Source organism: Falco biarmicus, chromosome 2 (genome assembly GCF_023638135.1).
Source record: "Falco biarmicus isolate bFalBia1 chromosome 2, bFalBia1.pri, whole genome shotgun sequence".
Lineage (NCBI taxonomy): Eukaryota > Metazoa > Chordata > Aves > Falconiformes > Falconidae > Falco > Falco biarmicus.
In genome coordinates this window covers 108,646,904-108,665,531 of record NC_079289.1, presented here as the reverse complement: position 1 = coordinate 108,665,531, position 18,628 = coordinate 108,646,904, and the positions used below count along the sequence as shown (strand labels likewise).

At 39.7% G+C, this 18,628-nt stretch overlaps 1 protein-coding gene and 1 long non-coding RNA gene across 12 annotated transcripts in view; both read right to left on the bottom strand.

Moving 5' to 3' along the window:
- Positions 1 to 18,628, bottom strand: part of ROBO2 (roundabout guidance receptor 2) — a 482,707-nt gene that overhangs the window by 421,449 nt on the left and 42,630 nt on the right. For all 11 annotated transcript variants that reach the window (XM_056328409.1, XM_056328413.1, XM_056328411.1 and 8 more), the window contains exon 2: positions 2,842 to 3,168. In XM_056328409.1, coding sequence (XP_056184384.1) covers positions 2,842 to 3,168 — 327 coding nt within the window. The remainder of the gene's footprint in view (positions 1 to 2,841; positions 3,169 to 18,628) is intronic.
- On the bottom strand, positions 11,603 to 13,358 carry LOC130144540 (uncharacterized). Its single transcript, XR_008820157.1, has 2 exons — positions 12,225 to 13,358; positions 11,603 to 11,863 (listed from the first exon to the last, which is right to left on the bottom strand). It is a non-coding gene; the product is annotated as an uncharacterized LOC130144540 (long non-coding RNA).

Sequence of the window (18,628 nt, the reverse complement as noted above, 5' to 3'; positions counted from 1 at the left end):
TTTGTGGCAGGTGCCATGGAGGAGTGGAAATTAAAAAAAAAGGAAATGGAAGAGGACGAACCGCAATTAACACTGCTTATCATCCAAATGCATAAGCATGAACACTCTTAACTACATAAAACTAATAAATATTTCTTCATAAATCATTCAAGAGTTGCAAGTACATATTATTGGTGACTGACAATTTAATAAGCAAAGCAAAACAATTTCTGATTCTTCCACTAAAACAGCAGACTCAAGCATTTTAAGCCTGTAAAAAGCAGCAGTCTGCCTAATGGCACAATTTGAGGCCACCTACAGTCAGATCACAATCCAGACCCCTGTTGTCAGCAAAGGACAACCGTCCTCTTTCTGGTGATGAAAACAGCTTGGTTTAGTGTGGAAAGAGCAGTTTTCAACACCATTACAGCGAGCACAAGTAAGACGCGATGGCATGCAGCTGGTCCTTGTAGCCCCTGGACAGGGCTGCAGTATCAGGCAACAACCGTTTTCAGCAGCAGTTGAGAACAGGTGAATGAGGATGTGGTGCTGACAACAGCCTGTCAGCAGCAACTCATTTCCCCAGTGTGCAAGTGGGCTGCTACAGACCTGCCAGTCTCCTTCAGCCCAGAAATGCTGACATTCGAAAAACAGTTAAAAGTCTTTAAATAATTCTCTGAAAGTCACTTGAAAACTTGATTTAGAAGCAAAAGTCCTATTTTAAAGGGTATCAAAGCCAAGGGAAACCAGGTAGTTTTGCTCTCATCCTCCAAAGGATGCCTTTTGATACATGCCAAGCACTGCCATGTGCTTTTAAAGCCAGTAAACATAAACCCAGTAGAATCTCCAAAATTAAATAAACAAGCAACATACATTTTTTTTCTTTGATGAAGATCATCCTGTAATCACAGCCATGGTATGGCTTAAAGAAAGACAACACACTGCTGAAGTGGAACAGGAGTGCCTGCTTTAGGCTGCTAAACCATTTAACTGGGGAATTCAGTCAGTCAAATTTCAAAGCCATGAAAACAGTTAAATAATCTGGTGTCAGGTGCACGTTGCTATTCCAAAAACTATGGCTACGGTTTCAGATGTCCATTTAGCATTCTATGATCATGCTCTAAAATACCTCTGACTATGAAACGCAGGTTTATTATTTTTAAAGTCTTGTACTATCTCACATACGGTTCATGCGTGACCTGCCACCAGCTACAGTGGTTAAAACAGTAACTCCAGAGATGGGGATACTGTAGCAAGAGTCTCTCAACAGTCAATGAAGTAGAGATCAGTGAAAACCGACAAAATCTAGAGCCCTTTTAAACTTCAAAATAATCAGTCACTTTAATTTGATGACTCAAGGTATAACTTGAACACTCTTCTGAACTTCCACAGCAGATGTCTGAATCTCAACAGGATTGAAATAAAGACTTCAAAGTGTTTATGCCTCTCTTTTAGGATTTCTCAACAGACAGTATTAAAACCACATATACAGAAATAATCCAGTAAATTTGTCTAGTCATACTCACCCAGATTTCAGCCTTCCTTAAACTGATGGTCTTCTTAATTCCTAAATACCTACCAAAACTGAATAACATTCTGCAATGCCTTTATTGGCAAATAAACATTCAAGGCAGGGATAAGTGTGTATCAAAACTGTTCTTTTTTTTTTTTTTTTTTAAAACAGTTCTGAATCTAGTTATGACAAGTGAAAGGTAGTGAACAAGCCTGTGCTACTTGGCTTACACCATCACCTACGTATTTAAAACATGGCATTTTCTGCAGTTTCTGAAAAGGCTGGAGCCTCAAGATCACCCTACATTAGCTACAGAAGTCTGCAGACTGCATCAGAAACAAAAATTTCTCTCTTTTCCCCTCTCTTTCAAACGAACATACCTTCTAAAGTGTACTTAAATCCATTCTTTATCAACTAAGCAATACAAGTTTGTGCTAAAATTCTACTTCAGTCAAACACATTTTAGTGCAACTACCACCAGATGAAGCACTGGGATGGAAAAATTGAAGTCTAGCAAGGAGAGATTGTTCATAAATCTGCTAGAGCGCACCTGTGTGTAAAGACACACAGCTATCCTTGGCTGATATTCTGAATAAAAGGATTAGTGTTTGTTCAACCCATATAACCAAACAGCAAAAGGTAATATGCAATGCATTGTATTTTATGTATGATGAGCTTGTTTGCTATGTGAATAATGAATGTCTCTGCTTACTCTACTGGAAGCAGATCATGCATGCCAGGTGGTCTCTGAAAGAGCAATGACGACTGCTCTGTTAAGACAAAGAGAATCGATAAAGAATAAGACTGCTCAGGATGATATGAGAAATGGCCAACAATTTCACTTGCCATTCACATAATGAATGAGGCCTGCATCAAACTTATGATAGAGGGAGCATATATTGAAGTTTCCAGCACTATGGAACATGAGTCACCGAGAAGCTGTCTGCTTCTGTTGAGGTAACAGATGACTAGATAGAGAGAAACAGACAGTATGCGTTACATTAAATGAGGGGTAATTTTCCACATTAGTTCAGGAGAACCAACTTTAGTCATAATTTAAAAATCAGATTATTCTTCAGAGGAAGGTTAGCCCTTGTCCATGTTTATGCCAATCATGATTATACACTGGCTAGAACCTTGCTACCGTATAAATCATGTATTCTGTATGGTCACTGCTACTGTATAAACGCATGTAAAAATGCCTTGAATACGAGCTATAGCTAATGACAAAGCCCCATACTTACCTACATTTGTTATCTCCCAGACTGCTAAGCGTGTGCAAGTGCTGGATGACAGCACAGAAACTACTACAAAGTTTTACACAGTGCTAATCATACAAAACTACTCACATGCCACTTCCAGAGATGCATTGCGACTCACAGCTTCTCCAAGATAGTTCCTTGCTACGCAAACATAACTTCCTTCATCAGGTTTACTCCTGCGTCCATGCACAATACGTAAGAAAAATAAAGATCCGCTGGGCAGCAGCATGCGGTGAGAACGCGGATCATCCTTGTCCGTTTCCACTCGCTCTCCATCCTTGTACCACTCAATAGTGGGAGTTGGCCGTCCTTCAGCTTTACAGTTCAGAGTGGTTGGCTCTCCTTTAGAGACTATCACATCTGAAGGATGCTCAACAATCCGTGGTGGAAAGTCCTCCTGGCGGAGACGGGATCCTAAAGAAAAAGGAGAAGATTAAAAAAGGATTTTTTTTTTTACTTCAGGCTTCACACAAAATACTCTTTTAATGCCACAAAAATTAAAAAAAAAAAAAAAGAAAGAAAATGCAAAAACCTGCACACATCTGGTATTTTGTCAGGTATCAAGAGACAGTATCAGACATTTTCTAAGCTAAAAACCTGAGTTGGACTACAGATACACACCTCTAAGGTATTATCAAATTCCTACCACATGCAGGCTTAAAGGAAAATATCTAACAGAGACATGCATGATGATCTTCTTGTTCCGATAGTTTTTCTGTTTACATTTGCTGCTAGATCCTTATGTGCTTTTGGATCCCACTGATAGCTACTGCTCTCCCACTCTTATCTTCCAGAGTCAATAGATGGACATCCAAAAACACTAAAAACACTGTTTTACCACCCATTGGTTAACAGTTCTTTGTAGTTTTGTATCCCTTTTCCACAAACAGCCCAAGTATGGAAGCAGAAGAAAAATCTACAAACGCTCCCCAAACAAACAAAAACACACAAGTGAAATTCCTTTCTTCATAAACTTCTAGTATAACAACTGGCAACTTTATCTATGCAAAGTGTCCAAAACATTCATGAGCTTTACTATAATTTGGAAATCTCAGATGTGAACTGCACTTTAGAAATTTTCAATGGATTGCATGCATATACATACAAACGTAACACAGACATACATGTGCCTCTAAGTGCATTGAAAACACCAGTGTCTTGGAAATAATTTATACTGATTATAAGGGTCCGTTACCCTTTTTCTTCTCTACACATTCATTCTTTCCTTCACTTTGCTTTTCAGTGTTCATCATCTTTTATCTGCAAATGTACTAACACATTTGCAGTATCCCTAAATTACTACCAACACTGCATCACAACCCTGGTTACATGGTTACTGAGAGTTGAACACGTCCAGCATTTCTGAATCTGGAACCCTGGATTATCCTGGAGTGTGCTCCAGGGGCTCAGTCTGAGTGCAGCATACCTTGGAAAGCATGGTTATACTTTTTCCACTTCCCCGCCCCGCCCCCCCTCTCCCTCAGTACTAAGGATTATGTAAAGAAATTAATCTCTATATCACTGGAAAGTAATACAACCCCAAACACTTTCTTCTTTCAACTGGCCACCAGAATACTATTTTTCCCTTTATAATACTGATGATGAATATGCCATCATTAAGCCTTCTCAGCTATTAGGACTACTAGGTATTGATACTACCAAGGTACTACAGTACTAATTTTGTGCCCTCTACCACATCAACTTTCTGCCTTGCCCTGTACTTCTCTGTGCAGCCACGTCAACCCTCTGCTCTTCTGCCTTTATGTATTTCCTTTACATTCAGTTGCCTTCCCACTGCCTGGGGCAGGGTAGCAGCAGAGCTTGAAAGTTTTGCTCCACCTTCTCCAACAGAGCCTTACCCTGTCACTCAAACCTGGAATAAGGAAGAGAGGTGCTGGCAGAGGGGAAACCCTATAGAAGTAAGGTATGTAGAAGAGATTTGTGCTGCGTTCGCTGCCCTGGAGAAAGTTCCAGTGCCACTCTTCCATTACAGCCTTTACCATGTAGTGCAATTTCACTAAGAAAAGTCACAGCACCCCAAATCTCCACTGAACTCTTGTCAAAAATAATTCAATGGTATCACAGCACTAGCCAAATTTTGCAAGACCCTTCTTCTGAAAAAAATAATAATACTTTCACAATTCTTATGCTCCTCATTATTGCTATTAACAAATTGCAGAGATGAGTAAATCATAGAATCGTTTAGGCTGGAAAAGACCTTTGAGATCATCAAGTTCAACCTTTAACCCAGGTTAACTGCCAAGTCCATCACTAAACCATGTCCACCACATCTATATGATTCTTAAAAAATTCCAGGGATAGTGATTCTACCACCTCCCTGGGCAGCCTGGTCCAATGCTCGACTACCCTTTCAGAAGATGTTCTTCCTAATATCCAATCTAAAACTCCTTTGGCACAACTTCAGGCTGTTTCCTCTTGTCCTGTCACTTGTTATCTGGGAGAAGAGACCAACCCCACCTGCCTACAGCCTCCTTTCAGGCAGCTGTAGAGAGCAATAAGGTCCCCCCCTTGAGCCTCCTCCTCTCCAGGCTGTACAACCCCAGTTCCCTCAGCTGCTCTTCATAAGACTTGTGCTCCAGACCCTTCCCCAGCTTCGTTGCCCTTCTCTGGACACGCTCCAGCACCTCGCTGTCCCTCTTGTAGTCAGTGGCCCAAAACTCAACACAGTAGTTGAGGTGCAGCCTCACCAGTGCTGAGTACAGGGGGACTATCACTGCTTTAGTCCTGCTGGCCACATTGTTCCAGATACCAGCCAGGCTGCTGCTGGCCTCCTTGGCCCCCTGGGCACACTGCTGGCTCATGCCCAGCCGGCTGTCAACCAGCACCCCCAGCTCCTTTTACTCCGGGCAGCTTCCCAGCCACTCTGCCCCAGCCTGTAGCGTTGGGGGTGGGGGGGGGTGGGGGTTGTGACCCAAGTGCAGGACTCAGCACTTCTTGTTGAACCAAAATGAAATGCAAGAACAGTGTCACCCAACAGAAAAATCAAAGCCCAGAACTCCTAATTTCAGCATCAATCATTCAGGTATTCTTCATTACTGAATATTTAATGAATTTATATTACCCTGACAGTTTTTCTGCAATGTCACAGTAGCTCGTGTCTCTACAGTGCTTCTCATAAAAATAAAGTCAGCTCTCCTAATTGCTAGAGAAATCATCTTCTCTAGCATGGATCCTAAAAATCCTTTGAGTGGAGTTGCCATGCTAGCACAATTGCACTGCACTTCTTAAATACAAGGTGTATCAGCTTCTGTAGGTTAGTGAAACATTTGTCTCAATTTTCTGATCAGCAGTTTTGCTGAGTCATAGAAAAGTGATTTAACATCAGTATCAGGCACTACATATTTCAAAATACCATCAGTGCTTCATTCACTCCAAAAGGTATGAGGAAAGGAATAAGGATCCATTCTACAGAGTGAATCCACCTTCGGACTTCTGTTATACTAACACTCAGGTTATTTGTACACAATTCCATAGCAATGAAGTGTTACATTACTGCACAAATGGACTTTTCCAGTGGCTATCAGATTCTATTACCAGTACAGCAAAGGTATCCATAATCTGTACTGCCAGCACACAAAAAAACACCCCACAATTTACACTTAAGCACAGATAAACTTAGAGAACATTTATAAAAGAAAGATGTGTTTTATTCTCCCTTCTGTTGACTAAAGACTTTTAAAAGGTAACAGGAGAATTTGTAGTTAAGTATCTCTAGACCATGACCCCATACACAACATCGAAAAAGACTGAAATCACCATTAAAGTAAAAGATTAAAAATTTCACAGTACTTGGGACTAAAAAGCAAACTTCATACATTAGCTAGAGACATATAAATATATGCCCCACACAAGTTTACCAACTTTGTTGCTCATTCTCAAAAGAAACAAACAAAAGCTCACTAGTTGCGTAGAGTAATTTGTACTAACAGTATCAGGAAGAACAAAAAAAAAAAAGCTAAGATGTTTCTGAAACTTTAGAGGGACTTACGTCGGAGAAGAAAACAGATGCAACTAAATTTTGATAAGTAGTTAGCAGGGTCTAACAACGTTAGTAGCAAACAATTTAAATGCAAACCCAAAATATCAGTTCTCTTACACACAAAGGCTTCTTGACAATGTTCAAAGCTCAGAGTAGTGCATACTACAGAGAATTACAGTCCACACTGAATCCTTTGAAAAGCGCTTGCTCCTTAAAGAGTTAAACCTTCCACCTCGCACAGCTCAATGCAAAACCCCTCCTCAGGTCATAACAGGACTGATTCTTCTTCCTTCAGTACTGATGTTAATCACAAAACTGATGTCTTCCTCACTCTATCCTAATTAAGCAATTTGTACACAAGGGAGGGTTGATACTGGTCAGCAGAGACCATGCCAATCAGACAGGAGAAAGGCTTAGGTGATGCTCTGAGGGGGGGGTGGGGTGGTGTCACACCATGCATTCTTGTGGTGGCTGGGTCGTGCCTTCAGCTATCTAGTGCTGCAAGTTATTTCCTGCAACATGCACCTACAGAGGAGGGAAGAAACACACAAGAAATCAGAGCGCACAGCAGACTCCCTCCTTCAAAACCAAACTGAGCACAAACAGCTATACGAAAAGAATGCCCTGATTTGGAAAGGAGGAAAACCAAAAATTTGATTCCATTGCCTCTCTTGCGGACACAGATGCCGCCCATGTGCCAGAAAGTGACACCCCTAAATGGCGTTTTCCTAGTTGAGTTTTGATTCTTCCGCTGTGGCTTCCCCCTAACACACAGACCTCCCAGTACTCTTGCAAATGTAACTTGCTTTAGAAAGAACAGAAGAATTAGTAACCCCCTGAACTAACTGGGCAGAAGATTATACTTTTCCTTTTAGTGGAGGATGAGATGGAACCATGATCTACTCGAGATGATAGGCAGTTGCACTGGAACAGGCAGCTGATGTTGTATTCTGAACTACCCGTGCAGCTTCCTTCTCTGTTCTTCCCTCAAGGATTTCCAGTTACAGGAATACCTCATGCATGTATAGAGCATGTGAGTAACCCCTGAGTTTAAGAGCCCCTAAGTAGTCGTTACTATGATGGACAGCAATGACTTGAAATGAGCTGTTAGATGGTGTCGAGCAAAAGCGCGCCTTTGGAAAAAATACCCTGCAGTATCATGAGTAACTGAAAGCTGCCATGAAGCTGCATCTATGAAAAGGAGAGCATTAACCCTTACCTGAATGCATACTTGGAGTACTCTAATACTTACTGTACATTAAAGTTCACATGTAATAACCAGTCATCTGCAATAGCTATATCTTGAAGATCAGTTTCATATATACCACACCAACTAAGTCACAGAGTTTTAGGCTCATCTTTTTGCTTATTACTTCACAGAATAATTAAAATCACTGTTCAAAACTAAAAAATACCCCAAAACATACATAAAAAGAGGTAATGTCCAAGTCCATTATAGCATGCTACCCTTGATACTAATGTTTCCTTGTTCATACTGCAGCATTAAACAAAAAGTTACTTAGGTTATGTTTCAAAGAACGTCTTCAGAATTTCTTAGTGATTAAGTATTCTTTATTGTCGGCGCCGGGTGTACGGGGGATCCTTCCACCAATCGTACACACCCAGAGGGGCAGATTATCTTATATTTATATAATGAAACAATGAATATTCCATTAACGCCTATACATATTCATCACCTGAACCCGCCTACCCTCGCTTCATATGCTAATTAGCTTATCAGTCCTTCACGCTTGCGCAGATTCTCCCAAAAATTGTGGGCCGGGGTCTTTAGAATGTGGGCAGTGGTCTATGGGAGGAAGGCCGTAGGTCTTCCTCATGGTGTACTTTTCACCTTAGGTCTCAAAAGTGATGAGTTGGCAGACTTGTAGAAATCTTTCCCAGGGTTTTTACAATACTCCTTGTTAATTTTACTCAAGGCCATCCTGCTGTCCCGTTATCTCCTTGGTAGGGCAGCTTGCTTTGCAGATAAGGAGGACAGCTCCCCTTTCAGAGATTTGCAACTTTCTTGCCAGAACAGTCTATATATGATCTTTCAGACATTTTAACCCCTTTGTCGCTATACAATTACAAGCTTATTTATGCATTAAAATGAATATTGGTTTATGAATACAAACTTGACCATATTATTTACAGCTTATTCACATCATTCCCCCCTTTTCTCGATACAAGCAAATTCCTTTGCTATTTTATCTTTCAAAAGTACAATAGAACAAGCATTTGAATAGAATACACACAAGTATTATTAAAACAATCAACACAACTGTGGCAGCTAACACCTGTTTTAACCATTGTACATTAGGTAACCAGGAAGTTAGAGTTGTCCAAAGATTTCCAAAATCCCAAGACACATCATCCTCACTTACTTCATGTAATACCTTAGTATCTCCTCTAAGTCAGTGGAAACTCTTCCACTTTGGTCCACGTATCCGCAACAACTAGTATTTATAACTGTACACACTCCCCCTCAATCAGCTAACAGCAAATCCAAAGTCACTCTATTTTGTAATACCACTTATGAGAGGCTAGATATTTCCTCTTGTTGGGCTTTCAATGCATCAATTGTTCTGTTTTCTAATTTCTCTATTATGGTTTTTTTCTAATTCACTCACTCCTAACCAAGGGACAAACCATCGAGCAAAACTATGGAATGCAGTAGGCCTCCCTATTATAGGATTTGTGTTTTCCCGTCTAATCCTTTTAATATGATTTCTTAAGTATCCTTGTGAGAACGAATCATGTACTGTCATATTAGGCACTACTGCTCCCAAGGTGCAGGTTCCCTTCCAATTTTTAGGTAAAACCTTTCGAACTGTATCATTGCACAGCCAGTACCATAGCACAGTGAAGTACCGATGTCTAATGTGTTATTACAAAAGGACTGAGTTCCTACATACATTACGGGATTACAATCCACAATTCCCATTCCTTTAGGTGGATTACATCTCTGAACACACATATAGTATGACTCTGGCACCTTAGGACTATTTATCTCTAATTTCAAAATTTCATCATTTTCAATACTCCAAGAGGTATTTTCCTACAGTCTTTCCTAAGATTTATTCCTAGGTAATGGAAATCCAATCAATGATATACCCTTTCCTCCATATTCAGGCATACGTGTACATATCCAACAATCAGTTTTATTCAGAGCCTGAGATATGCCTTGTACCAGGGATAAATGTACATTCTTATTCCACAGAGTTAAGTACAAATTTGGCAAAAATCCGACTATAATTATGACCTGAAGAATTGTAGTCCTGTGGATCCTGCTGGAGTGACGGCCCATAATTTCTCAGGAGTTTTCTTTACTCTTGAATAGTGGATACAAGCGGCTCGTAAGAGAAATACTGGATTCACGAGTGAAGAAGTCTGTTTTCACGTTACATGAGACTTTTACTGATTGTCAAATGGTTTACTTTGCATTAACCTACAAAAACAAAACCTTAAATGAACTAAAAACACTGTATGTTCTTAACACATTCCCCTTTTTTTTTTTTTTACATGCGTCATTATCATGGCTAGACTATAGGGATTTCGCATGCGCGGTCTTTCCAGATTTTTCCAACACATTCTGTGGGGCTTTAAAATCGCGCATGCGCATGTTCAAAGATATACGTGGATCATTTGTGTGATAAACAATGGCTACTGCGTGCCCAGATGAAGTCCCAAACCCATTTCCCGAGCTTACTACTCCGGTAAGTCTGCCGATGGTAACATTTATGGCACTATGGCCAAATGACAGGTCCCTGTTTTCAACGTAATGTTTTCTTACCACCAGACCACCACGTCACCTGCCAGGGAAGAAGGGTCCAGAGTGTACATTTCCCCCTCTGAACGTTCTGCAAGGTGAGCGTTCTCAAAACGTTTAACCTATATGGTTCATTAGAAAGAAGATCAAAACTTTTTCTTCCTGTTGCTGTTTTAGGCAGAGGGTGCGTTTTTCTGTTGTCTCACGTCAAGAACTTATGGCGGAGGTGGAAAAGTATAAAAGGCGTTACCATATCCTCATCTATGCGTTCCTGGCGGTTGTTTTTGCTGCTATTCTATTTTTATTCTTACTCAGCCTACATTGTTATCTGAATTGTTAAGGATCAATTGTTTCCAAATTCTTGTTGGCTCGCATTTGTTTTAAGAATCAATTGTTTCCAAATTCTTGTTGGCTATTAAAATGTTATTTTGTGTGTACTTTTTGTCATACTGCTGGCATTTGTTTAACGCCATCAGGTGAAACCATAATTGAATTAATCCTATAAAACATGGAACAGCACATGGCAAAAACAATAAGGTGGCTAATCCACATAACAAATAAAATAGGATTCGTTTTACCCAGGGGCTCCCGAGAAGCCAGGAAAACAAGTCAATATTCGTCTTTCCAAGTTCGGACCGGAACATGGGCTAACTTCCCTATCTCTGATGTGATCTGTTTAACTACCTCACCATTGTCATTAATTTTCAAACAACAATTGGAAACATTTACTTTACCACAAACACCTCCTTCTTCGGCTAGCAGGTAATCGAGAACCATCCTGTGTTGATAAATTGCATTTCACATCAAAAGCTTTAGCTGTTTGACTAGTAATAATTTCCAAGACAGCCTGTAGACGAATGATACGATTCAGATTGTAGATAGGTTCTCGAGCACCGTTAATGAGTTCATTAGGATTCCAAGTTGCAGGTCCATAATACTGTATGATACATTGGGGTGTCCATCCATTTAATAAATATCAGTACCCCCAGTTCTTGGGAGTCTGGAAAAATCAACTTGCCACTGTTGCCCTGGCTAATTTTCAAACACATTTCACATTGCTGAGTCACCTGTTTTATTACAGTATACAAGTTCTGCCCTATCAATTTCTGATTTAGACTTTTATATAAATTATCAGTTCTCCAATGCATCTTATTATGTTCTGTTAGGGCTGTGGTCCATATTAAATTGGATGGTACCACTATACGACCATCCCTCAAATAAATCCACTTATTTATTTTATCATTCATGTCCTGAATTACCTTTAAGTTTTCTTTAGAATAATTTGGCTCCTGATCTGTACTTACAGTTTGGATTCTACCGTCTGGTATTAAGGATAATTCCTCCTTTCCTACCTCCTCTGCTACTTGTCTGGACTCATGGTCGGCCAGGCGGTTTCCAATTTCCAAATCAGTGCCTCAATGGGCCATCTTATGTTCTTCCTTCCTGGACGACCCTCTTATAACAGAGGGGGCCATTCCTCACATCAAGGTCTGGCATGGCATATGTTCCCACCGCTCAACGCCTACTGGGTTGCAGCCAGCAGCAGAGCTCAAGATCCTTCTTGGTGGCAAACACCGAGGCCAACCCAGTCTTGCCCTTGATTGTGATAGGAGGCACTTGACCAACCTTATTCCTTGTACTTTGTTGTCAATGCAGAGTTTCATCTGCACATCCCATAACAAGTCACTGTCATGGTAAAACACAGATTTACATTAGTAGAACTACTACAGAGTGTATTTTATTTTAGTTTTTATGCAATATCCCTCACAGCCTTGCTGACCAAGGGATATTGTTTTACCTGAACTAGGCAGGCCTCCCGTTTATCATTTTTACTGTAACAGGGAAAGCATTTTTCCCCTTACCTGGAATTTACTTCCAGATATACCTGGTTAAAGATTTCTTTTACTTCAGGGAGGTCCTCTCTTCCACTTTTCTGTTGAATTAAAGATAAGCTCAACATTTTAATTAATTGATCATTTTTAACTTTTGGTTTCATTTCCCCTTCTTTAAACGTCTAGATGTTCTAATAGATCTCTTCCCAACAAAGATTTTGGTGAATTTGGCATTCAATTGTTTTCTTAGTTTGTACTTTAAAGGTTTCAGGATATTTTCCTGGTGGCCAGCAGCTCCCACAACTGTAACAAACTCTTTTCACTGAAGTTTAACACCAAATAAGTTGGTTTTATATTCACCAACTTTTCTACATCACAATTACCTAGTAACAAACAACTCGAACCTTTATCCAGTCCTATTCACAACCAACTTTCAAACATCTAAATTTCTCCATCAAAGATTCACCTTTACTCTCCTCAGACCCGCTGCTTGCCCTAAAGGGGCCGTTACCGGTCCTGTTGTGCTGCAAATGCTGCAGCAATTGGGGTGACATTATCAGGTCCTTCTGCTCAATCGTCAGCAACAGCAACCCCCTCCTCCTCACCAGCAGAAGGGTTCGGGGCAGGAGATGCTCTTCCTGCTCTGCAGGTTACACAAGCCTGCCTCTGCAGCAGCACTTCTGTTTTAACTCTTTCTTACCCTGAATGCAAATCTGCTCCTTGTTGCTTTAAGTCTGCGTTCTTACATACCATGCCTTCGCAGGCAAACAGCAAACACCCTGCCATGCGTCCCGCAGGACTCAGCCGCACCTTCGAGGGGGTACGGGGGTTTGTACAAACTCACCCCAATACTTTAACACTTTCACAGGGTCTTTGACTCTCCACCCCCCTGGCTTCAGATCTTACATACATTAGCACAAGTTTTTATCTTACAATGTGTTTCATTCTGGTTGCTGCACAGAAAGAACCACAACCTGAGCTCTCTCTATTTTTATTTTTTTTTTTTACACAAATATTTCAACAAGAACATCCTTTTAGTTTAAGTCTCAGGTTCTTGGTTTTTTGTTTGTTTGTTTGTTTTTTCCTATCCTTTTCTAGATCCATAATCAAAGATCAGGTGGTGTTAATCCCACACTCCTTCTGTCACACAAACATATCAGCACACATTACTTCATCCCATTTTCCTTCTCTCCGTACTGCAGCAAAGTATTATAATTTATAGTTCCATTACAAGGCCACTTTTCCCCACCTTCCAGCTTATAAAGTGGCCACCATTGATTGCAGTACTTTATCAATGTTTTCTTATTCACACTTCCACCAGCAGACCCTCCAATAACCCTCCAGTGACTCAGAACACATCCTAACGGGCTTTTCTTTAAAATCCCACCACTCTGCTTTCCTCCCATTTTTCCAGCTTACATTCACAGAACACACTTATCACTTACAGAATTACTACTTACAAAATGCAACACGCAGGTATCTTTCTACAGCAACACCAAGAGCTCACTATTATTATCAAAAATATAGCCGAAATCACAGTAACAATTATCAAAGTCAAATTCCACATTCCATAAATCCGGTAACCAAAATAAGCAACACTGCAGCAAATAAGCTTTATAAGCAAACTTGCCAGATTCCAGATGGCAATTAAATGTTGATAAAACCCAAACAAAACCAGAAGTATACTTAGGGTGCCAGCCACAGAAGTATACCTGGGTTTTCCAGACCAGATGTATACCCGAGAAACTAGTTCCCAAGCATACCCAGATGTATACCTGAGAAACTAGTTCCCAAGCATACCCAGATGTATACCTGAGAAACTAGTTCCCAAGCATACCCAGATGTATACCTGAGAAACTAGTTCCCAAGCATACCCAGAAGTTACCCTGCGGAAATCAATTTTCTCGTCTTACGGGTAACCCCAGATTACCGGTAATACCAGAATACAGCAATAAAGAATATTATCACTTACAGAAGATGGGATTCTTGTCTGCCTCCGCAGTGATCCGATGAGTTGGGGAGTCCCTCCGGGAAAATCCCGGGGGTACCCAAGGGAGTCCACTTCCCAGCGGGTCCTACGGTCAGGCAGAGAGCTGTCCCATCTGGGGTGCCAGATTGTTTCAAAGAACGTCTTCAGAATTTCTTAGTGATTAAGTATTCTTTATTGTCGGCGCCGGGTGTACGGGGGATCCTTCCACCAATCGTACACACCCAGAGGGGCAGATTATCTTATATTTATATAATGAAACAATGAATATTCCATTAACGCCTATACATATTCATCACCTGAACCCGCCTACCCTCGCTTCATATGCTAATTAGCTTATCAGTCCTTCACGCTTGCGCAGATTCTCCCAAAAATTGTGGGCCGGGGTCTTTAGAATGTGGGCAGTGGTCTATGGGAGGAAGGCCGTAGGTCTTCCTCATGGTGTACTTTTCACCTTAGGTCTCAAAAGTGATGAGTTGGCAGACTTGTAGAAATCTTTCCCAGGGTTTTTACAATACTCCTTGTTAATTTTACTCAAGGCCATCCTGCTGTCCCGTTATCTCCTTGGTAGGGCAGCTTGCTTTGCAGATAAGGAGGACAGCTCCCCTTTCAGAGATTTGCAACTTTCTTGCCAGAACAGTCTATATATGATCTTTCAGACATTTTAACCCCTTTGTCGCTATACAATTACAAGCTTATTTATGCATTAAAATGAATATTGGTTTATGAATACAAACTTGACCATATTATTTACAGCTTATTCACATCAGTTACTCCAACGAAATTCAAGACATAAGCCATCACTGATCAGCTTACCTCTCTATATTTTTATCTTTGTGTATCTTTAAAACCTTGTCTTGTGTTTCACAAATATTCCTGCCACAGTGTAATTCACAATTTCAATTCATTACTGAACATAATTCAGCAGTAAAAAAGATTATGTCATACAAAATCAAAAAAAAGAGCAGTGATTCTATCACACTTCTAATATCTGCCACAACATGATATACTCCTACATTAGTACTAATACAAAAACAAGGGAGAAAAAACCAGGTGAAATTATAAAAGGATTAGGTATGATGACATTCTATCTTGATGCTATCAGGCAAAGCATAAAAAGCACAGAAAATAAGTACAGCATTCAACATAACCTCAGTGTCACCCAGAACACAGCTCATCACAGATCACAGCCATATGCGTGTGATTGTTAGTTTTGTGTGTGAGAATCTAAGCTAGAAAAAGATGGATGGGGATGGTTTTCACGATGTGGGGGAGGTATATAAAAAAAAATTTATACTCTTTGGGTTTCAATATGGGGGGTGGGGTGGCGCGGGGGGACAGGTCCAAATACATCAAAACTTAAAAAGTAATTCTGCCTTAATGCTGTTAAATTTCCAAATAAAGTTTTCCTAAGACCATGCTATAGCCAAAACCACCACATCTGTCTACTACACAGCTCAGTGTTCTCTCCTTCAAACAGGTTGTTGTTTGTTTTTGTTTTGTCTTGTTTTTTAATGGGGATAAGGCAAAGAAGGAACAACGCAGCATCTGCAAGGCAGCATCTGATATCTACTGATTAGAAAACTATTAGAAATAGTCTTAGACTATTAAAATAATAGTAAGTAATAGAAATAGTAAACTTAAAACTATTAGAAATAATTCAGACTCTTCCAGAAAATATGGCTTTGGAACAGATGTGAACTGATGTAAATGTCACAGTACAGCGGATGGTAACAGAGCTAGAACACCTAACATGGGTGAGGTGCTCAGACAGTATTTCGTTAGTAACATAAGTTACTATGTTTCATAGTCCTCAGTGGGTAAACCAGAACTACTGCCAAGTAGCAGGAGACAACTGATGGAATTGTATTAATGCACCACTTAATCCCACATCTTAATTTTTCATTTTAACAGATTAAACTGTTTTCACTACTTTTTTTCCCCAGGTAAACAGCAAAGTAAGACTATACTGCTAATTGTTTGCCATTGTTCACCTTCATCCTGTTTTCTATTGTTCAAATTCACAAGCCAGCACTGAGTTAAGAGAAAAAGATTTGAAAACTAAATATTAAAAAGTCATATTCAAAAGCTACTTAGCTAATAGCAACATTTAATTCAGTGAAAAGCTCCATGAAATTTTCCAGTCACTGTATGGAGTAAATAAACAGTAGAACACTGAATCAGCTAAGTCTAGCTTTTACATTATTTCATTTTTGCTTCTACTGGTAGATACTAGTACTTCTACTGAAATGTAGAATTGTTCCATATTTCATCAAGAATATATCCGAAATTCCTATGGTAAAATATAAGTTACAGTCTACAGTTAATGAAAACTAAAACGTGGGTCATGAAATCCTGTATTAAGTTGTTCATTAAGTGTTAATGCTATTCTGTTGCATGTTTACTTGTGAATAAAGTCATCATTTTAAAGTGTATATCAAATTATCAGCTTTCATTGTCTAAGATACTGTAAGACAATGCCCTGTCACTCTAAGACACAAAGCTTTCATTTTCAGATACCAAAGCATGGTAACTACTGATAATTGCCGACTTGATAAACGTTGACTAATGGGAAATGCTGTAGTTCTTGTAACAATAATAGGTGACTTCACAGATTTGTGATAAACTGTCACTTCACAGGTAACTAACACTTTTGCATTCTTATCTACCTTTATGTGAATCATTTCTGCATCAGTCATTGTTAGTGGCTGTAGATCTCAGGACACTGAACATGTGGAGACCAGCCTCATACCAGACCCAAGCAAGTGGAAGCTGCTGGAGGAAACACTTTGCCACAAAAAGGCAAGAGGAAGCTCCAGTTATTTAGATGTCCAGATGCAGTACATGCATTGAAATATACTTGCCACCTGTTCCTATACTGCCCTGTCTCATGAATTTGTGTACTTACATACTTCCTCAAAGTAGTGAAAGAAAGTAAAAAGTCAGCAAAATTGACAGAAGTAGAAAAAACTTCTTGACTGCATATTGTACTCCAGGTGTCCAAAGACACTTGCTCTTCCACTTCCCCTGTTACAATTCAAATCAGATGCGTTGGACAAGATATTCCCCGAGAATCACCTTCAAGATGGAAAGTGTGAAAGATGACCGTCAATGATTCATTTGGACCAGCCCAGGACCATCAGTGTTCTAAGTCAGACTGTTCTCATGATTACCAACAAGCCTCATGGATTTGCTGTAATATGCTCAGACTTCCTCATAAGTTTCCTCAGGGATCCAAGGTACCACATAGTTACAGTTACACTGATAGCACATAAACGCAATAGCTATTAGTTTCAATTTAGCCTGGTTGATCCTATAGCCAAATAACCCTTAAAAATATTAATTGGATACAAGATTTTTTTATTGATCAAAAAACCAGATTTGCTATAGAGACATAGCAGCAAGAAGAAATGGGAAGTAAAACAAAGAGTCAATATTCTATCCTTATTCACTAAATTTCCACAAAGCCACTACGCAATCCCTACCCTACCAGTAATGCGTTCTGTACATGTGTGTAATATATACACATATCTTCACAGACAAAGCCATGTGGCAATTCACTTCTACTCCTGCTAGGCCACCATCTTCCAAATTTCAAGGAACAGACTTCCTCCTCCTTCATGCTCCTCTAATTTTACTTTATTAGCTTCATATCAAGAACAAAAGTTGATTTCATCAATTAAGTCTACTCTTTATAAAAGCAGCTACAAAGTCAATGGTCATTCATACAAGAAAAGCAACTGTACAGACTAAATTCATAGCCATTTCATTCTTTTCTGAAGGCACCAAAATGTTCATGGCTATGGGGCTAGTGGTAGTCAATAAAAGATTAGTGATTTTATTATAAGTACTGAGCAATTTAAAAGAAAAAAAACACAATATTGTATCAGTTTAAATGTCAATACTGTGATATGTTATTTCATAATACAGACCTTGGAATTGCCTTCAAGGAACCTCCTCAACACTCTCTTCTGACCTTATATCCACCTGTCACCACTTGCTACCAGTGATTCAGCTGTCTGACATCCCATTTATTTGCATCTCTTTACCTCTTCTCCAGATTTTTTCTACCTGATTTTCTACACGCAGAAAAGTTCTTCCTGAATTGATCTCTGAGACTATCAACTCCTTCTACATCCTTTCTAAAGGCTCACATTTTGATTTCTTCATCATTTCAAAGACATAGCTTTAATATACTTGGATTAAAAAAACCCCACACAACTGGGACTTGATTTTCAGTAAAAGAGCTAACAGCCATTTAACACTATGCATACCAGACATCAATC